The 23,107-nt window shown below is 38.5% G+C and overlaps 1 protein-coding gene across 1 annotated transcript in view; it reads right to left on the bottom strand.

Annotated features, from left to right (window-relative positions):
- Positions 1 to 3,098: 3,098 nt before the first annotated feature.
- bdg (sodium-dependent transporter bedraggled) overlaps positions 3,099 to 23,107 on the bottom strand; it is a 182,446-nt gene continuing 162,437 nt past the window's right edge. The window contains exons 7-14 of the mRNA XM_069824801.1: positions 21,838 to 22,178; positions 18,831 to 19,053; positions 17,411 to 17,691; positions 16,239 to 16,370; positions 13,177 to 13,404; positions 12,853 to 13,050; positions 8,900 to 9,105; positions 3,099 to 4,004 (exon numbers count right to left, since the gene is read on the bottom strand). Coding sequence (XP_069680902.1) covers positions 3,596 to 4,004; positions 8,900 to 9,105; positions 12,853 to 13,050; positions 13,177 to 13,404; positions 16,239 to 16,370; positions 17,411 to 17,691; positions 18,831 to 19,053; positions 21,838 to 22,178 — 2,018 coding nt within the window. The 3' untranslated portion in view covers positions 3,099 to 3,595. The remainder of the gene's footprint in view (positions 4,005 to 8,899; positions 9,106 to 12,852; positions 13,051 to 13,176; positions 13,405 to 16,238; positions 16,371 to 17,410; positions 17,692 to 18,830; positions 19,054 to 21,837; positions 22,179 to 23,107) is intronic.

Here is a 23,107-nt window from a genome sequence, read left to right as displayed (position 1 = left end):
CTTTACACCAATGTTGTCCTTACAGAGACATCTATGAAGGACTCAACATATTACTCAAGAGTATGTTACACAAAGTTCTGGACTGTTTTTCATATCACTGTATACATGTATTATGTGCATGAAATCCGTTTCTTGAAGGCATCAAAAGGAGTCTGTACACGATTAACTGTTAGAAATTCGTAAGTTGTGTGACTCAGACATCACACAGATATGTATAGTACTACAACTATCAACAGATTACACTGTATATACATCCAACATGGGACAACACACAACAATGAGGTATATAAGAAATATGATAAATAACACAGAGACAATTTAAGTCGAGGTAAATTGAGAAACTGTACAAGTATGATTGGAAGTACTGCTGTGGGAGCGTACTAGTTACGATCTCTGGCAGCCAAGTCTTCAGCTCTCGAGCTCACTTATGAGAATTATACCCATCAAAACACACACTAATTATCAACACAACTCACAAAATAATGCGCACAGTCGACCCTCAATTTTTCGCATGTAACAACACACTAAAAAAATAAAACAACGCAAAACACATGACAAGATTTCTTATTCTTTTCTTTGTAATATCACTTTTTTCATCACTCTTCTTCGATTTCTAAAGGATTCTGGGATTCTTTCTTCTTACATTATCCTTGATGAGTAAACCTAACCATTTTCCCCATATTACTATATATGCTAGTGAATTCTAGCGATTTTCTAGTTACCAGGTTGAAGTTTCTTTTGCCAACTTTGTTTCGAATTTCGGTACTGACAAATACTACAACCGACAGTTACTTTCAAACTGTTATGTTGGCAGCATCATTTGCCTACGAAGAAGCTGCCAACATTCATTAAACAAAAGTTATTAGAGTGTGTTCTTTGAAATTTGAACATATTTAATAAATAATACAGTAATAATAATTAATCAATAAACAGCATAATTTTAAAGTGGTATTTGGTTTTCGAAGTTCCTACCAATAATTTCATGCTGACAAACAGAATGAATTTCATGTTCCTAGATAAAATATTTAGCTCAATAAATCAATCAATTAAAAATAAGTAATAATTAGTATTACTGTTTCAGTACATAGTTTTGTGACTATGCTATGGTGGTTTTGTGAACCATATACAATTTCTTAAAATGTTGAAAACGGAAAACCGAATTTTTTCACAAAAATAAACATAACTTCACCTCAGTGTATTCTGAACATTTTAATAACATTCTTTTAAGAACTTTATTGTTGTAACAGGTGAATTATTATAATTATTTAAATTATGAAATGTATGTTGATGAAAAGCAAATGTCACTTAAATATTTGGGACTAATAAATTCTGTATTCATAATAGAAATTATAGTAAATCTCTATAAAAAAACTTACAGAGCACTCTTAGTATATGGGAGCAAGGCACGGACAAAAATCTGATAGACAGAGACTGGCATTAATAGTACACAGCTGTCATCTTAAGGTTAAAGCATAGAAACAGTCATAGAGAGCACATTTACGAGTACATTACTTAGCTGTGGAGATAAGACGGATTACTGAAAATAGCATTGACTTGAGTCAGGAAGTTTTAATGGTCGCAAGAAAAAAAAGCTACAGAGCTACACTTTTTGAGATGTACGGTATGTAATAACGTACGCAAGGTACAATAGATGATTTTAAACATCCGGCTGTTTTCGGAAGGCATTTCTTAAGTACTGGTAGTTCACAAGAAACCAGCAATAATAATAATAATAATAATAATAATAATAATAATAATAATAATAATAATAATAATAATAATAAATTTATTTTGCACTGATTTGCACCAATTAATAAAAAGAAGAAACATGAAGTACGGTATAAAGAATCATACTTGATATGTAATTATTTAAGCACAATACTTCATTACTAGATAAATCACTTTAGGTACTAGTATGTACCAGTAGTGTAATGCAAGAAAAAATGAACAAAGAACAGTGCTGAGACTAGTTAAAGTCTAACAGGGTTATTAACCATGTCACAAAAGTAGTATACACAACAAGCTCGCCTGGATTGGCTCACCAAGCGAGTACACTTGAGCCATCCCTGTCGAGGGGGTTCTAACCCCATCACAGGAGGCCTGTGCCCAACATGGGACATCATTGCTAATATTCATTCATTCATTCATTCATTCATTCATTCATGTACCAGTAGCTCTTTTAAATTTATATGCTTAATAAAATGCAATAATTAAATCATTATTAGCATCCGGGTAGCTCAGTTGGTAGAGCAGCTGGCTACGGACTGGAAGGTCCGGGGTTCGATCCCAGGTGGTGACAGGATTTTTTCTCGTTGCCAAACTTTCAGAACGGCCCCGAGGTTCACTCAGCCTCCTATAAAATTGAGTACCGGGTCTTTCCCGGGGGTAAAAGGCGGTCAGAGCGTGGTGCCGACCACACCACCTCATTCTAGTGCCGAGGTCATGGAAAGCATGGGGCTCTACCTCCATGCCCCCCAAGTGCCTTCATGGCAAGTTACGGGGATACCTTTACCTTTTACCTTTTTTTACAATGAAACTTGTGGGTTGTTAAAATAAATATTTTTATGACAGACATTATAATATTAATATATGAATAATGATGATGATGATAATAATAATAATAATAATAATAATAATAATAATAATAATGATAATAATAATAATAATAATAATAATGATAATACTAATAATAATTATAATAATAATAATACATTTGTTTTTCAATGATTTGCACCAATTAATAGAAAGAAGAAACATGAAGTACGGTATAAAGAATCATACTTGATACGTAATTATTTAAGCACAATACTTCATTACTAGATAAATCACTTTAGGTACTAGTATGTACCGGTAGCTCTTTTACATTTATATACTTAATAAAATGTAATTAAATAATTATTTATTAGCATACAATGAAACTTGTGGGTTGTTAAAATACGCATTTTTATGACAGACATTATATTAATATAATAATAATAATAATAATAATAATAATAATAATAATAATAATAATAATAATAATAACAACAATAATAATAATAACAATAATAACTATCAATACTATTTCATAACGTTTTCAATAATTTAAAGAAGTAAATGAAATATCTTACGATTTGACAATTATTTTAAATTAGAACATATTGAAATGTTTCTCTATAGCAGTTTCTATGCATTGATCTTCAGATGGCTGATCTATTCATTCAAACATCGCGGTCATCTGAGATAAACTGGTCCGCACTTGTTCCACTCTTACATTAAGAAAGAGACAGAGAAGACCCTATTGAGACGCTTGGCACTGATGAAATATGGGACAAACTGCTAGTGATGCATGTCCGAACCATACTAGAAATTTCATCCATGTGCAAAAATTTAAACACAATTCATTTTAGAATACAATTTCACAGATTTAATGAGATTGACTGAGCAATGAGTGTGATTGATCTACATCACGATGATGATGATGGTAATGATGGTTTTCCTTATTTTTACATTCTTTCGGAGTCCTGTGCGAAATGAGGATAATGGGCAATCACAGGCCTGTCAAACCGAGGGTCGACCGCGGACAGTGGTCCCAGGAAAGGTACGGACGGATGCTTCATATCACAGACGTGCTCTCAGCTTCGGACTTGGAGTCCAGTCCAGGTCTAGATGCAGGGGGAGACCCCGGGTGGTCCTGGTGAATGGGAACAGCGCCCTCCACCAGTCCCTCGACGTCCCTTCTCCTCTGCACGGTGCGCCGCAGGCTGCTGCGCAGGATCTGCGCCACGTCAGCCGCCGTCATGGTGGAGGTGTGAGAGGGGCGCGCCATCGTGGAGGGGGCGGAGCCCGGCGGCTCAGGCACGGCGGCAGCAGTGGAGCCGCTCTGTCCATCGCGGTTCATCTCCACCAGCACCGCGGCGTAGTCGGGGGGTGGGGGCAGGGAGTTACCAGTGCTGCCATCTCCCAGCACACCTGTCAGGCGCCGCACACTGCGTCTTAGACTCCGTCGCAGCAGCTTGGCGATCCTGTAGCCAACCACAAACACATTTATAGGGTTTTTCAAAAGTGACAGTCAACTTTAATTGCTCTTAAGTGTTCATGTAGGCTTCCGCGGCTGGTGTACATGGTGTGTGGATAAGCTTCAGGGCTTCTACCGCGTTGTCTTAGTGTTATTGGCTGACGTTTCGACCGCTGTGTTGTGGCCATCTTCAGAGCAGTTGTTGGATAAGGAAATAGTCGAAAAAATGGAAAAATCGAAAGAGAATTGGGAGAACAAATTTAAAAGGTACGCAAATCGCGTCCTTGCAAGGGATTGGGGGCTGTACAAAACTAAATATGTGAGCTCCAAGCCTGTTGGCCACTAGTCTCACTCCGGGTTACGCTGCTCCCCTGAAGGAGCTCTAGAAAATTTTGAAGGGGAAGCCGAAATTGGACGTAACCTCTTAGGTACCACATATGCGAGGGGGACGGAGATTTGATCAAGTGATCACGGGACGGGGCAAGGAGGAGATGGCTGGTGTTTGCCGGTAGGATGGCAAGATGCTGTCATCTGTTGTTCGATGACAAGGCATGTGAAGGCCGTCGGAAGAAGCGCCGTGAAATCTAAATCTGCAATTTGAGAGGTCCCTGTCCTTTCAAATTGCGACTAATTGAGTGACCTCGCACATTTAATAGACATTTATAGGTTCTGAACTAGGGCATACGTCGTTTACAAGAAAAGGGGAATATATATGGGGAAGGGCATATAGGTCCGTGGCCTATTTCTTATAGGACTCATCCCGACATTTATCTTACACCTTAGGAAAACCACGGAATACCTTAGGCAGGATAAGTTGTCTCATATAAGAGACTAGCCAATTTGGCTATAAGGAAATAGTCTGCCAGCTCGTGTGTGTGTATATATATATATATATATATATATATATATATATATATATATATATAGTAGTCTCGATGGGGGGAGTACTGCGGTGATAGGTCGTAGGTTCTCCTTGTGGCATCTGCTTGGTCCTACGTGGTCCAATCAAGACAGACTCCAACCGGATTGGACCACGTAGGACCAATCAGATGCCAGAAGGAGAACCTACGACCTATACTTAGGAACGAGAAACCAGGTCTCCACATGTACGCGGCGCCCCCCTTCATCTGGACATCGGGTACGGTATTAAGGTCACTCTTTCGGACCTTATGAGGGCCAGTATTTAATATGAATACTCCCCTTCACACAGACTCCAACCGGATTGGTATCAGGGTCACTCTTTCGGACCTTATGAGGGCCAGTATTTAATATGAATACTCCCCCCTTCATACAGACCTCAACCGGATTGGACAACGTAGGACCAATCAGATGCCAGAAGGAGAACCTACGACCTATCACAGCAAGTACTCCCCCCCCATCGAGACTACTATATATATACGAGCTGGCAGACTAGAGTTAGTTTCATACTACTGTATTTGGTTGGATTAATAATACCCAACATATATTTGCACACCTTGTACCACAAGGAACTCCTCCAATTTTAATGCCATTCATAGTATGTACTATTTCCTTATCCAACAACTGCTCTGAAGATGACCACAACACAGTGGTCGAAACGTCAGCCAATAACACCAAGACAACGCGGTAGAAGCCCTGAAGCTTATCCACACACCATTTAATTGCTCTTATTTTCTTCATTTTCTACATAATTTTAAAAGTCCTGGCACAGGCTTACTACACAACAAATGTTTTTCTTTTGCATCGCCATAACAACGAGTTTGTTTGTTTTTTATTTTTTTTATTATTTTTTTTTATTTCTCCCCTCCCCCCTCGCTGTTATTTATACTTGCTTTAACATCTTTGGTCATATCGCGAGTTAATCTTTTGGATGAAATCCGAAGGCCTGTATACTACTGTTGAGATTGGTTCTATTGTTGTGAACTAGATGGCGACTGTATATATGAGCTGTTCAGAGCAGAAGTGGTGTAAGTCAAAAATGGGTAATGAGGGTTAAAGTAAACATTCTGTAAAATACAGCGCAAAGTAGCAATTAATATTCATTTTATTCAAACTATTAGTAGTCAGTGGATAGCAAGAAGAACATATTAATTGCTACTTTGCGCTGTATTTTACAGAATTTTTACTTTAAACCTCATTGCCCAATTGACTTACACCACTTTTGCTCTGAACGGCTCATATGTTACTGATTTATTATGAATATGATTTCAGTGATGAATGAGGCCGGTGATATTCAGAGATGTTGTGGCCCGAATTTCCTGGCATTTGCCTTACAGTTGAGGGAAAACCCTGAAAAACCTAAACCAGGAAATTCAATCCGACCGGGAATCGAACCCGGACCCCCTGCGTAAGAGACCAGCATGCTGACCCTTATATCACAGAGGTGGTCTGTTTTTTATTGTTTTGTTGTAATTACATATTTTTAACGAATTAATTTAAGTAAAAGTGTATTTTATTAATTATTATTTGTGCAAAGAAATGGTATTACCTCCCCAAATTCGTATCTGGCTTATTCAATGATATTACGAATGTGGACGCAGTTTTTCAGCAGTAGGTTGAAAATGGTAAACGTTATTTGAAAAAGCTTAAAAATTGTGCTATACCGGTCTTGAGAAATGGAAACATTAAAAATATTATATTCATGTGGGATGATGTACCTCTTCACATACGAGTATTTATTCCTGTAAAATAATTTTTAGGTAACATTTTTAGGCACTTTCTTGTAACCTGGCCTGCTAGATCGCCAGATGCTAACCCAGCAGATTATTGGTTGTGAGACTAACTGAAGGAAAAAGAGTTTTTTAGCAAATTTACGACAATTGACGAGTTGAAGGACTCCATCACACACACTGTGTCAGATATACCAGAACTCGAACAAAATGGTGGACACTTATGATGAAGTTCTGACAATGGGTGGCGATGCAAAAGTCCCACTTGTATAATAGTAAAACTATAACCCTAACATATATATGTAAAATAGGGCTAACCCCCATTGGAAATACAATAAATAAGCTAGTGCCAGAAATTTTTAAGATTGTGTAGAAAATATGAACGATAAAAGTTCTCTCTATCCGTACGAGTTGGCATGGGGAGTAGATAGGCGGGACGGGGGAACTTCACGCTACACTCTGACCTGAAAACTTCGTCCACTTACTTGGCTACACGGGAACGGAGTCAGACATAAAAGATTCCGCATCTTCGGTGTTGTCGCTATGAGTATCATTATCACATTTTTCAAAATTTCTGGAGTATGATCTGTCCATGATAATCGTCTGTTTATGTTCCAGCCGTGTATATTAACTCGAATCTCTCAACAAAGCCATTAGCCCCACCGCCCCCATCCTGATGAACAACAATGAGTGTTCTGGACACATTTACGGTAGTCAAAACTCCCGTAACATTTTTTATCGTGCCAGCACTTGGGAAACGTTAAATTGGTAGGCCATCTATCCGCATTTCGTCCAGATACAAAATCGGTTTCTCCACTTTCCTAAGCTTTCTTATTTGCTGTAGATATCTTCACGTATTCTAATTTACAGTTTTTTCCTCAATTTATTTTTTGCTGCACACTTCTTCCACCTGAAATCCCTTTTCTTCAGTATTCGTCCTAATGTTGTCTTTCATTTCAAATCAATTTTCTCTTGTAAAAGGGTAGACGTTTGTTGCAGCTTGGTACTATTTTTTTACTTGTTATTTAACGACACTGTAATAACTACTAGCTTCTTCAGTGTCGATTGAATTGATGATGGCGAGATGGTATTTGGCGAAATGAAACCAAGGATTCGCCATAGATTACCTGACATTCGCCTTCCGCTTGGGAAAACCTCGGAAAAAACCCAACCAGGTAGTCAGCGCAAACTGAAATCGAACTCACTCCGAGCACAACTGCAGATCAGCAGGCAAACACGCTACCTCCTGAGCTACGCCGGTGGCCCTCTTTCTTTTTCAAATAAAAATTCTCAATTATATCTTTTTTGTCAATCTCCCGTCGAAGCCATCTACATTTGTGTTTCGGTAGTCTGGACGTTTACATTTTTTTTCTCCCTCAGGTGTCGACAACGCACTTTCTTCTGTGCAGTCTTTCATTTCATTCCTTATACGCTGTATTGTTCTTGTGGATAGATTAGAGTACTTTTCTACCTTTGCTGTAGGTTTCGGAAGAGGAATGCAAAGGCACTGTTGTTCTTTTTCTTCATCACAGAATTATTTTGCACTTCTAATAATATTCCTTTCTTCGCTATAGATTGTCAATCCTTGTTTCCTCTTTGTCGACATATTTACAATAAACAAAAAACTGCTATAAACCTAAATAACAGTATACAATAACATAAATTCTATTAACCGTATTATTATCAACACTATTAACACGAAAAGCAAAGGATAACTAAAGCAATACAAGATTTGTGGTATACTGAAAACAATTGTCTTGTTGAAACTAATAAAACACTACAGTAAAAACTCCACTATTATTTTCACAAAGTCGCAAAGACTCATAGACACGTGCAGTAGATGTTTGTGAAACAGGAATATTGCAGTGAACAGCGCGGTGCGCATGCGCGACTGTTTCCCCTCCGTCCCGTCTAAGTACTTCAGCCGCCTTCTCCTGGCGTGACAACAGTAAGTACCAATTGTCCAATCATGGTGGGGGGGAGCGAATGGAAATGGTGCAGACTAAAATACATGACATTCACTACGACAGGGCTGGGCACTGGGAGCGAATCCAAACTCTAAACACGGACGCTTAATATTCATCTGTCACGGCATCAACGCTGCGCGGTGTTCAGCGGGGAAGAAAGGGGTTGAAGAGAAGTCATATGGCTCCCCGTGAGGGAGTAGAAATCGCTCTTGGTGCCCAGCCCTGCACTACGACAATATCTTCTACATATCATTATAAGTAAAATTAATTCAATAAATATACATTACCTGGCGCCAGTGGCAGTGGTGTAGGACGGGGGTGGGGTGTACTTGGGAGGCGGGTCTTCAAAGGCTGTGACGGTGGTGTCGGGTGCTGTTGTGGTGGCTGCAGTGCTCGTTGCAGGGGGCACAGAAGTGGCCGAGTTGGTGGGAGAGTTGGGCAGCTCTGCAGAGTCCTGGCAGTCCATTGAAGGACGGTACAGCAGCTGAATTCGCTGCAATGAGAACGACAGCCTTCAGACATTGGCAGTCACACACTTACCATCTCACAATCATCCAATATCACACTCACTTATCAACTCACAATCATCCAATCTCACACTCACTTATCCTCTGACAATCATCCAATATCACACTCATCAACTCACAATCATCCAATCTCACACTCACTTATCAACTCACAATCATCCAATCTCACACTCACTTATCCTCTGACAATCATCCAATCTCACACTCACTTATCAACTCACAATCATCCAATCTCACACTCACTTATCCTCTGACAATCATCCAATATCATACTCACTTATCAACTCACAATCATCCAATCTCACACTCACTTATCCTCTGACAATCATCCAATATCATACTCGCTTATCAACTCACAATCATCCAATATCACACTCGCTTATCCTCTGACAATCATCCAGTATCACACTCACTTATCAACTCACAATCATCCAATATCACACTCACTTATCAACTCACAATCATCCAATCTCACACTCACTTATCCTCTGACAATCATCCAATATCAGAATCATTTATCAACTCGCAATCATCCAATATCACACTCACTTATCCTCTGACAATCATCCAATATCAGAATCATTTATCAACTCACAATCATCCAATATCACACTCACTTATCAACTCAAAATCATCCAATATCACACTCACTTATCAACTCACAATCATCCAATATCACACTCACTTATCCTCTGACAATCATCCAATATCAGACTCACTTATCAACTCACAATCATCCAATATCACACTCACTTATCCTCTGACAATCATCCAATATCACACTCACTTATCAACTCGCAATCATCCAATATCACACTCACTTATCCTCTGACAATCATCCAATATCACACTCACTTATCCTCTGACAATCATCCAATATCACACTCACTTATCCTCTGACAATCATCCAGTATCACACTCACTTATCAACTCACAATCATCCAATATCACACTCACTTATCAACTCGCAATCATCCAATATCACACTCACTTATCCTCTGACAATCATCCAATATCAGAATCATTTATCAACTCGCAATCATCCAATATCACACTCACTTATCCTCTGACAATCATCCAGTATCACACTCACTTATCAACTCACAATCATCTAATCTCATACTCACTTATCCTCTGACAATCATCCAATATCACACTCATCAACTCACAATCATCCAATCTCACACTCACTTATCAACTCACAATCATCCAATCTCACACTCACTTATCCTCTGACAATCATCCAATATCATACTCACTTATCAACTCACAATCATCCAATCTCACACTCACTTATCCTCTGACAATCATCCAATATCATACTCGCTTATCAACTCACAATCATCCAATATCACACTCGCTTATCCTCTGACAATCATCCAGTATCACACTCACTTATCAACTCACAATCATCCAATATCACACTCACTTATCAACTCGCAATCATCCAATATCACACTCACTTATCCTCTGACAATCATCCAATATCAGAATCATTTATCAACTCGCAATCATCCAATATCACACTCACTTATCCTCTGACAATCATCCAATATCAGAATCATTTATCAACTCACAATCATCCAATATCACACTCACTTATCAACTCACAATCATCCAATATCACACTCACTTATCCTCTGAAAATCATCCAATATCACACTCACTTATCAACTCGCAATCATCCAATATCACACTCACTTATCCTCTGACAATCATCCAATATCACACTCACTTATCCTCTGACAATCATCCAATATCACACTCACTTATCCTCTGACAATCATCCAATATCACACTCACTTATCAACTCGCAATCATCCAATATCACACTCACTTATCCACTCACGATCATCCAAATTACACACTCATTCAGGGTTGCCAGATTCTCCCATCAGTAATCCAGGACAGGTGATGATACTGTATACCTTAACATGACGACACATTTCAATTAATTCAATTTACAACACAACTAATTATATAGGTGAAAGATGAGTGGAACAGAGAAAAATTCTCTCCAGCACCGGGATTTGAACTCGGGCTTTCAGGTCTATGTGCTGATGCTCTATCCACACCACATGTACTTTGGTACATCATAATAATATAATTATATACAGCCTGAACTTTTAATTTTGTTACATTGTTGCTAGATTATGAAATTTCCTTTGAATTATTGATAAAGCCTGAAAAAATAATGTTACATTACAGCCTGATCTATACAGAAAAAATGTATAATACAGTGTTTAAATCTTATGAATAATAAATCAACTTCCAAACAGAGATATTGTATAATACCTAATACATATTATAGTACTGTCGTTTTTATTTCAATACAATCTGATAGGAGATGCCAGGCGGTGTTGATGATGACGTTGAATATAGGTTGAACAGGTTCTTGAAAAAATTAATAGGGAATTTTAAAACAAGTTAAAAAAATGAGCAAAAAATTATATTTTTCTAATTCTTTTCACATTCTGGAACAAATATAATTTGACACAAGACACAATTAAAATCTAGAACAATCCTGAGAAATCCAAGACGTCTGGCAACACTGCACTCACTTATCCACTAACATTCAATTATCCAATCTTACACTCACTTATCAACTCACACTCAATCATCCAACCACACACTCAGTTACCCATTAACACTCAATCATCCAATCTGACGTTCACTTACCTGCTTACAATCATCCTATCACACATTTATTTAAGTACACACATTCAATCACACACTCACTCATTCACACTCAATCACCCTTATTTTTAAACTCACACTCACTCGTTCACCTATCTGTTTTTGTTATCTTGAGTGTCACAATAAACTGCAACAAGTTCTCTATCACCCAATGGCAGATGCCATGGCATGATTACAGCTGATTCTGTCATGAATGTAGACACGTTACATTGCTATACAAATACTATTGGATTTCTAGATTGAAATAAGTCTTATTGACAATGACTGATCCTGGAGACACTCTTCGGGATGCTGATCTCATTGATTCTTTCTTTTTCGCTAGTCCTATGAATATCATTCAGTGGTTACATATGCTAGGGAAGCTTGGGTTTTAACAGTAAATAATAAAAATATGCTAGCAGTTTGGGAAAGAAAAGTCCTGAGAAAGATATATGGTCCCCATTTTGAAAATGGTCAGTTTAGAAGTAGAACAAATAAAGAACTAATGGAACTGTATGGAGAGCCGAATATAGTTTCCTTCATTAAGAGAGGCAGACTTAGATGGTTGGGACATCTTGAACGTATGCCACAAGGCCGACTACCTAAACGGGCATTATATGGACACCCAGGAGGATTAAGGAAGAGAGGAAGACCAAGGCTGAGGTGGCTTCAGGATGTGGAGGATGATCTGCGGAGAGTTGGATGCAAGAGATGGAAACAATGGGCTCAAGATAGAGATGAATGGTTTCTACTGATTAAGGAAGCCCAGGCCCTTCATGGGCTGTATTGCTAATAATGAATGAATGATGAGTATCATTTCATTGTGGTAAATATTCAGTGTCTGAAGTAAAATTTCAACAATCTTGCTTCACATTTCGGTTTTTCATAAAGGAGTCCCTCCATGACTGTGAGACTTCACTTCTTGACTAGAACCACGCAAGAAACAGTCATGGCTAGCACTGTCTGTTCCTGCCTTTAATGTTTTATCGTGTATTACAGTTACTGAACTCTTAGCTATCAGCCGTGTCTTCACTTACGTCCAAGATGTCAGGGGGCCCATCTGACAGGTAGCGGCAGCTCTGAATGATGCACACCAGTGGGACAACTATGATGGGCATCAACTGTAGCATGCAGCCCACTTCGCGCGTCCACACAGGCCAGTAGTGGTAAGACTGATTGCGCCAGTTGTACAAGTCCCGGAACTGGCCGTTCTTGAACACCACAATGCACAGTACCTGCGGCAATGATTAACATAGGATGAGCAACATATCAAGCGCTCTTCATGTGTGATCAGCAGTAGTATGACAGTTGTATGCTAACACAAGTACTGGCAGTATCAATAACAATGACATCACACTCACGACGAGGGCAATGGGCAGGATGACGTTCCAGGTGAAGACGAGCATGGGTGCGGCCCAGGTCTGCAGGCAGCCAGCACTGCGGGTGAACAGGGTGGCCACGATGGTCTCGCCGCTGTACGGCCGGCCTCGCACCACAAACACTGCCACGATCTCCAGTAGGTACAGCACCATGATCCACCACGCAGAGCCTACTGTGTAGTCCAGGAAGTACACCACGAATATCCCCAGCTGTGGCACACAACACAATCAGCAGTGCTAGTCTACCAAGTTCATTAATACAGTACAGAATATGTTGAAATTAATTTGATGTTAAATGACATAAGAATATGCTGTTCACTTATAAATATTAATTACACTTTAAACACTATATATTTTTGTATGCATAGATGTAGCCCTACATGAAACTGTCATTTTGTTTGCACGTTTCTAATGAAAAGTTTTGTTTAGACATAGGATGACCAATTTAAAAAAAAAAAAAGACACTTATTGCAACCTGATATTTTGACCATTACTGCGAATTGACAGACATAACACAGTCCACTCAATAATTGCTAACAGATTAAGGGAACATGGTGAATACGAAGTATATGAGGAAGTTCAATGTCTTTCTACGGAAGGATCTACACGGCGTGCTGACTTCATAATAATTGACCGAGATAAAAAAACTGGTCTCATTCTTGACCCCACTGTAAGGTTCGAAATTAATGAAGATCAACCAAAGCAGGTACATGAAGAGAAACGCGCTATTTACCTTCCATGCTGTGATGATCTCAGTCATAAATATAATATTCAAGATTGGAATGTCATTGGACTTATGTTTGGTGCGCGAGGAACAATTCCCAAATTTACATTGGAGATACTCAGAAAATTAAAGGTTCCTGAAAAGACTTTTCAGACAATTGCATCAACCATTTTAAAATCTTCACTGAACATCATCAATCACCATCTCTATAATATTCAGTGTATATTATTTATTTTCAATAAATTTTTGTCGTTTTATAGCCACCAAATTTTGTCGCAGAATATTCTTTTTTAAAATTTCATTATGTATTTTTTTAACATTAATTTACATTTTCTTTTTTGTTCATTTGAATTGATTAGGATGCCGATATTTTAAATCCAAGATTTGGACGGCTATCATTTCGATGATATTCTCTCTATACTCGTACATAAAGTACCTATATTTCATTACCAGTCTGCAAGAAGTATTTAGTTTAATGTTGTTGTTTTCTAATGCCAGGCATTTGACAATAAAGTCATTTGACCTCTTGCACTCCAATATTTTTCAAAGATATTATCACGGTCAGCCACTGAAGCACAGATTTTGAGATGTTCCGAATCCATTTCTTGGTTTGAGTTGCACAATGGGCAGTTAGGGGACTGATATATTCCAATTCTATGCAGGTGTTTGGCCAAACAGTCATGGCCTGTTGCCAATCTAAATGCAGCTACAGACGATTTTCGTGGTAAATCGGGAATTAACGTATTTACTTTTATTAAATTTAACCTAGATAGTTTTAAAGACACGTTTTCTGATAAGTTAGATTTATATATCATAAAATAATTAATAATCAGTCAATAAATAATAATAAGAGAGACGTTTATTGACTTATTATCATAATAATATATTTTTAATAAAAAAGCCGCCCTAAATAAGGGTTCGAATAGATTGGCCTACTAATCAATTCATAAAGAATAATCATGAAAACCAATTGTGTGACAATTTGAAAGGAAAAAGAAAACATTAAGATAAATGATATGAAAACATAGGAAATCATTTACAATAAAAGTTTGTTGGGTACAAATGATTACTAATTATAGCTAAGGATGATTTTAACACATGAGATCCTATGGCATCAATTGTTGCATCAGAAATTTTAAATTAAGTTGATTTAAAGTTTCTCGTGGGATCGTGCCACGGGCACCGAACATGAGCCCAAAAACTGTCCAATGTGTGATGTGGTATTGTGCTCCAAGATGCTGACAACAAGGCTCTAGATGACTTTTTTTTCACGACACACCTCTTGTGGCTGTTGTTCATGCATCTCGAAACGGACTGTGGGATCAAGAATGACACCCTTATCCTTCTGCTGATCAATTATGATGATATCAGCACGTCTAGTACTTTGCGATATATTAATCTAGATAGTTTACAATGCCTTTTAACATTCTCAGCGGCATCAGAATAACTACCACAATCGTGAATGTCATATTTTTTTGAGGATAGAATTTCCTCATTTCTGATGATGCACTGGTTCCCGTTATCCAAAAAAACAAAACAATTTGGATGAAGTTCTTAAAACTAATGTCTTCATTTTTCATTACCGTACTTGAAATGCTTCAGTTCACCTCCCACTAGTTTTCATACCGTATTTGTTCCAGCATTCTAATTTCGCTGTACCGGTACATAATAATATATATTCCTTACATGATTTACTTCATTGAACAGAAGCTCTTCATCTGTCACTTCAAATATATTTATGTCAATGTTCACAATATTCCACACTTTTGAACATCATATAAAGATGCTGAGGTATAATTTAACAGTGCCCACTTAAAATTATGTGGTTCTTCAAAAGGTTTAGTCTAGATTTCCAGGTATTCCAGGAAGACAATATCATTAAAATATTATTGTTCACGACATTGGAAAAATCAGTTTCTTTGAGTTATTTTGCTACTTCCCTGCCATAAATATATTCTTTTTCCATCTTTTCAATGGGATTAGTGTACAGTTTATGTTGGCTATGAATGAACTTTAAGTAAATTGGATTGTTTACATATTTTTTCAAGATTTTGGGACTTTCATCTTGGGAAAGGAAGTTTGAAGTACTCGTACATTGAAACCTGGTGGAAAATATAAAAACTGCTTATCTATCTGCCCGAAGCACGGAAAACCTCACTCGTGATATTATTTTTCAAATATCTTCGAATGTTTTTTAAGAAGTTTCAGGATAATGAAATTTCGGACACAACATTTTTTTTAAGACAAATAGGAAAACGGACACTATCTCAAAAGAAAATGGGACATTTGGCCACCCTGTTTCAGAGCAAAGTTCCCTTACCTCCGTGGTCATGGGCAGGCCCAGGATGAAGCCGCAGGCACAGCTGAAGAAGGTGATGGTGGTCTCCCAGGACTTGAGAGTCACGGCATTTATGGCCATGATGCCTGTGATGACGCAGTGCCAGATGCATAGCTGCAACAAGTTGTCATAGTAACGATACAAATTAATTAATCTCACTTGTACAAATAGCGAGGAAAGACTCAACATTATGTCCAGATTAATAATGGAAGAGGCAATGTTTGTTTTAATAATTAAATTTCAACTCAAGTGGAGATGTCTGCTATATGTTCGAAACTGAAAAAGAAGAAGAAGAAGAAGAAGAAGAAGAAGAAGAAGAAGAAGAAGAATCTTTACGCTCAAGCAAGGGAAGTAATTTAATGTGACAAAATTCATAATGATGAAGTTTATTCAACACAACTGATTTTGTGTTTTAATACATCTATTCACAACATATTTAATACGGATAATTCGACCAGGGAAGAGTAAAAGCCATTTTAGTCTGCAGTATGAAAATTTCCGCGCATTGAAATTCTTAACTGACATTTTTATGACGAGCTATAATGTGACATGCTCCCTTCTATATGACAAGTGCAAAGATGTCATGCTATGAACTGGGGAAACTGTGTAGATTGTAGCCAGATTATTATGTCTGTGACGAAATTTACTTATTTTCATAACTGCAATTGCATCCCCACGACTACAGTACCTACTGATAGCTCGCTGCCCTATCCACACTGCCCGCATAGTGAATGATTGCATAGACTCATATTCTCCATTTGTAAACAGAAGCAAAAATAAAATAGTCAAACCAACACAACTGTAGAATCATTCCGGAAACTGGGTGACGTATTCTATATGCCGGTGTATTCGTGATAATTTTTTCGATTTCAAGGATGTTAAAAAAGTGTATTTTCGTAAAAATTTCTACATTAATTTTTTGCAGCATGACAGTATTTCGTACACTGAGAAAGTAAAAATATGAAAAGAGCAGAAGATTGAAGATGAGTATTAGAAGAAAGAAGAGGAGGAAGTGAAGAGCAGGAGGCAAAGAAGAGACAAGAAGAAAGAGGAAGAAAAAGATGAAGAAATCAAGGAAAAGGGGAGAGGAATGGAAAGAAGTGTGTCTGTAATTCCCTGGTTCGTCTCCAGAGGGCAGTCTATTCGTGTCTCACCTGCTGGGCAATGCCAAACAGGATGAGGACGAAGTAAAAGAGGACGGCCCAGAAGGGCGACACTGCATCCGCACCCAGCTGCGCCAGAGTGGAGGGCACCAGTTCGGTGGCGAGGCGCAGCACCTGGTACCCACTCTGGTGCCGGGAGTCCACGCCTGGCACCACCACCCGAGTGCCAGCGATGAGGGTCGTGTGTGCCATGTAACGGACAGGGGTGCTGGCAAGCGACGGGGGCAGAGGCTCCGAGTTCCACTGCAGGAACGCGTACGTCGACTTGAGTTCTGAAACAACAACACAGCTCGTCACAGCGACCGGGGCTCAACTGCTCTTGAATGTCACCACTTATTTTGACTAGTGAGAGTGCAATGAATGAGTCAGGTACGGGAAATGAGCCGGTATGACTACCGTCAGTAAGACTGATAAAATGCGAATTTAATGTACCTTTATATGTAAGGTTATCAGCCATCCCAAATAGTTTATTTCATTTAGTTTACATTTCAATACTGTTACGTTTAGATAGCTTAGCTGGTCAAAACATTATGCGCTGTAAACCAGACAAGTCCACTTTATACTAATAAGGAAAAAGGGGTGTATGGGTAAGTTGCTGTGGAGCTTCTGTGTAGTTCACTTTTTTCCCTTTGTGCAAGTGCGTAGTATACTAGCTATTGCAAAAACATTAGTATCGCAATGAAACCAATAGTAAATATTATTCAACGCCTTGAAAATGGCGCAAATATTAAAGATATTGTTGGACAGTTTAAGGTAATATATACTTATTCATTTATGTTATTATGTATTTATTTATTTATGTATTTATTTATCTATTTATTTATTCATTTATGTATTTATTTATATATTTATCTATTCATCCATTTATTCATTTTATAGGTAAGATATATTCTAGGAAATAAAATTAATTTATATTAACGTTCTATCAGATTCACTTTTTATAATGAATTAACAACTCTTAAATACCCATTCACATATGATCGATTTTTTACTGTCCATAATATTCCTTGACTTTCATGCTCTACCTAAACATTATGCTTGCCGATTGCAGGGGACTTGCTCTGCATGTTATATCTAAGTAGGTAAACATTGACTTTATTCTATATTGACGGAGCAATGTAGTTGCAATTATAAAGAAATATATTAATTAAATGATAAAGAAATATATTAATTAAATGATAAAGAATTATATTAATTAAATGCAAACAAGACTAAGTAATTATAATTGTAACTTAGCTTATAGAGCAATCTCTGGTTCTGAGACAATATGCTTCAGGCATACTTAGTGAAAAGATGGTAAAGTGTTATTTTTTACTTTATTTCCCTATAGATTCATTATAATTCACAGCTCAATCCCCCACCACCGACATCTAGAATTCCGCACTGTCTTCTCCACCATGGCAGGACGTACCAAAGGAGCTGGGCAGGTACGTGAAGCCATGTGCCTGCAGGATGGTGACGCAGGTGTTGGCCAGGAAGGCGGCCAGCAGCAGCACTGCCAGGGTGAGCACGATCACCAAGCTGGTGTCGCGGTGCAGCAGGTGCTTGTGGCGGTTGTGCGACACCACCTGCATGGCCGCAGCACCCAGCAGCCCCCAAGTGAAGAACACCTCCGAGGTCGCCGCCACCCAGCACTACCAACACACACAACGCATCCCTCACTTCATGGCATGTTTATCTGGTTCTGGTGTATTGGTGGCTTGGTAAAGGTAATGATGTTACGGTAGTGGTATGATGGTTTGGTGATTTAGTGGTTATTTGGGTTTGGCAATTTGATAACACAGTAGTGTTGGTGACTTGGTGGTGTAGTGGTTCTGTCTTTGTATTATGACAGTTTCATAATGTTGGTGTTGATGGTTTAATGGTATAGTGGTGGTGTCTTTGTGTGATGTCAGTAGTGTCGTAATGGTGGTGTTGATGGTTTCGTGGTATGATAACTGCTGTTATGTTGATGATTTTCACGTGTGGTAACTGTTCTGCTGACATTGACGGTTGTGTTGTATCAGGTCTGTTGGTGTTGACGGTTTTGTAGTGTGGTATCAGGTCTGTTGGTATTGATGGTTTTGTGCTGTGGTATCAGGTCTGTTGGTATTGATGGTTTTGTGCTGTGGTATCAGGTCTGTTGGTGTTGACGGTTTTGTAGTGTGGTATCAGGTCTGTTGGTATTGATGGTTTTGTGCTGTGGTATCAGGTCTGTTGGTGTTGACGGTTTTGTAGTGTGGTATCAGGTCTGTTGGTATTGATGGTTTTGTGCTGTGGTAGCAGTGCTGTTGGTGTTGATGGTTTTGTAGTATGGTATCAGGTCTGTTGGTGTTGACGGTTTTGTAGTGTGGTATCAGGTCTGTTGGTATTGATGGTTTTGTGCTGTGGTATCAGGTCTGTTGGTGTTGACGGTTTTGTAGTGTGGTATCAGGTCTGTTGGTATTGATGGTTTTGTGCTGTGGTAGCAGTGCTGTTGGTGTTGATGGTTTTGTAGTATGGTATCAGGTCTGTTGGTGTTAATGGTTTTGTAGTATGGTATCAGGTCTGTTGGTGTTAATGGTTTTGTAGTGTGGTATCAGGTCTGTTAGTATTGATGGTTTGGTGCTGTGGTATCAGGTCTGGTGGTGTTGATGGTTTTGTAGTGTGGTATCAGGTCTGTTAGTATTGATGGTTTGGTGCTGTGGTATCAGGTCTGTTGGTGTTAATGGTTTTGTAGTGTGGTATCAGGTCTGTTAGTATTGATGGTTTGGTGCTGTGGTATCAGGTCTGTTGGTGTTGATGGTTTTGTAGTATGGTATCAGGTCTGTTGGTGTTGATGGTTTAGTAGTGGTATCAGGTCTGTTGGTGTTGATGGTTTTGTAGTATGGTATCAGGTCTGTTGGTGTTGATGGTTTAGTAGTGGTATCAGGTCTGTTGGTGTTGATGGTTTTGTAGTATGGTATCAGGTCTGTTGGTGTTGATGGTTTAGTAGTGGTATCAGGTCTGTTGGTGTTGATGGTTTTGTGCTGTGGTAGCAGTGCTGTTGGTGTTGATCGTTTTGTGGTGTGGTGATGTTGGTGTTAATTATTTCGTTATGTGGTGACTGCAATAGTGGTGTTGCAAAATGGTGTTTCTGTCTTGATGATGGTATTATGATAGTGTTGAGTTTTGAGTTGGCAGTAATCACAAATAATGAAAGTGATTTGCAGTCAGATATTCCATTAAGTGACCTATAATACACTGTAATTGTATTAATTATGAATAATAAATTAAACTAGCAAACACTTCACTCACATCCCACCCTACTGTTTCTTATTTATGAGGAAATCAGGGTGCTCTAGAGGGCAGGGATGTGAAGTTTTAATAGTAAAGGCTTTGTCATGATTAGGGCTAGGATTTTGATGAAATTGCATCTTTTTTTTAGTAAGCCAGAAACATAGCTGCTTTAGTATTTATATGTTATGTGATAAACTGAGTGTTTTAAGACATATTTGTTAGTGCATTTTTTTTGCATTTTTGGCCTGTTTCAACTCATAAGAGCATCTTTTGTTTTATTCGGACATTTTTGAGGCATTTTCATTTAATTTTGGCCACAAATCCCTATTATTAATATAAAATAAGTTTATTTCCTTTGATATTTGTCTACATATTTTGTCCATTAATACCCTTTTTTTTTACTTGATTCTTTAATGACACTGTATCAACTACGAGGTTATTTAATGTCGATGGAATTGGTGATTGCGATATGATATTTGGCGAGACTGAGGCCGAGGATTCGCCATAGATTACCTGACATTTGTCTTATAGTTGGGAAAAACCTCGGAAAAAACCCAACCAAATAATCAGCCCAAGCGGGAGTCGAACCCGCGACTGAGTGAAACTCCGAATCGGCAGGCAAGCGCCTTAACCGACAAAGCTACGCCGGTGGCTAATACCCATTATTTTGTATAATATTTTCATCGTTTTTCTACACAAATATTGCCATTTTAACGTAGTACACTCCAACCACCCCTTCAATACAGACTCCTCTATACCTGCTAATTCCAGGTAAGAGTGGCCTTGTGGTGGACTACATGGAACTACATCAGGGAAAATAATTAATTAAAGTGTACCACTTAGAAAAAATTATGTAAAATTAAATAAACTTAAATGTTGGTACTACTCGTAGAATTTAATTTAATTACTAGTCTAAATATTAAGTAGTACAAAACCTCTTTTCCTACTAAGCCAATTATGTAAGAACAATTTTTAGGGCATTTTAAGGGCATTTTTGAAAGATTTTTAGGACATAAATGCATTGTTTTTAGGACATTTTTTCATGATTTATAGGTCATCAAAATCCTAGCCCTAGTCATGATACTGGAAACAGATATTCATACGTACGTACACTCTCTCCATCTTTATTTTTTCTCTCCCCTCCTCCTGTCTCTCTTCCTCTTTCTTTGCCACTTTCTCACCTTGGTGTTGAGGAAGAACTCGCTCCACACGGTCTGTGGGAACACCTGGTGCACCGTGTTGGTGGGCGTGAGGCCCAGCAGCTTGGTGCACAGCACCAGTGTGCCGAACACGGGGAACAGCGAGAACACGTACACCACTTTGCCGTAAGACTTGAGGCCCTTGCTGAGCGACACGAACACGATCATCCACACCACGGCCAGGTTGAAGGCCACCTGGAACTTGAGGTGCCCGAAAGAGCTCTCGGGGGTGTCCGGGTTGTGCCTCTGCAGCACAATGCCGTTGAAGTAGTCCGGCACCGTCTCCTGCAGCTTCCAGGTGGTGTTCATCATGGAGCGGGCATCTGCAACCAGCCATGTACAGTAGAACCCCGATTATCCGTCACCCTATTAACCAATTGGCGGATTATCTGACTGTCTATTTCTCGCTTTTTTTTTTTCTTCAGAAATAAATAACTTATATAAAGTACTGTTTTGTATATCATATTAGTAGCACAGTCTAGTATATACAGTCACGAAGCTCAATACGTAGGGAATATGCATCCATAGTTGCTAACCACTACGATCGCTAATATCGCCTCATTACAGACAATACGAAATAGTACCGACACAGTCTATTGTTCCTAGTACCCTCACAACTCAAGCTTCGTGACTGTATATACTAGACTGTGTTAGTAGGTTCTACATGAGGAGCATCGTTTCAAAACGTATTAAGTGCCCCAGTGCACGAAATTAAATTTGTTACTTTCTATTTATTTATCTTTCATGCTGTGAAGTCTGATGGTTCCAAGTCGTCATATTTGTAAACTGTGAAACCAGTACTTAAAAATGGTTTTGTGTAGTGTTTTGAAAACTTCTCCGGTTTACGAGTAATCCAGTTTTTCGTCGTTATTGTAAAAAAATTGTAAGTTGCACATAATACGTTTTGAAACGATGCTCCTCACATATGTTTCTTCTATAGTTTTATTACTAGCCTTATTGTTACACAACATTGTCTATTGTTCGAATTGCCGTTCTATAATATAACTTGTATATAAAATGTCTTCCACGGGTGTTAACAGAAAACGTGTTGTGCTACGTATCGAAAAAAATTGAAATAATTGAATGGTTTGAGAAAGAGAAACTGTGGCTCATCTCGCAGTAGAATACGAGGTTGGAGTTACAACTGCGCGATTTAATAAAAAAAAAACAAGAATCAAGAGTAAAAAAGTATGTAAATCTACAACATGAGACCTCCTTTATTCCTGTCTTTCCTAAGACAGTCATTACAAAG

Source organism: Periplaneta americana, chromosome 4, assembly GCF_040183065.1.
Source record: "Periplaneta americana isolate PAMFEO1 chromosome 4, P.americana_PAMFEO1_priV1, whole genome shotgun sequence".
NCBI classification, from domain to species: domain Eukaryota; kingdom Metazoa; phylum Arthropoda; class Insecta; order Blattodea; family Blattidae; genus Periplaneta; species Periplaneta americana.
Note: the sequence above shows the minus strand (reverse complement) of the source record. Positions and strands in the feature narration are given on the sequence as shown.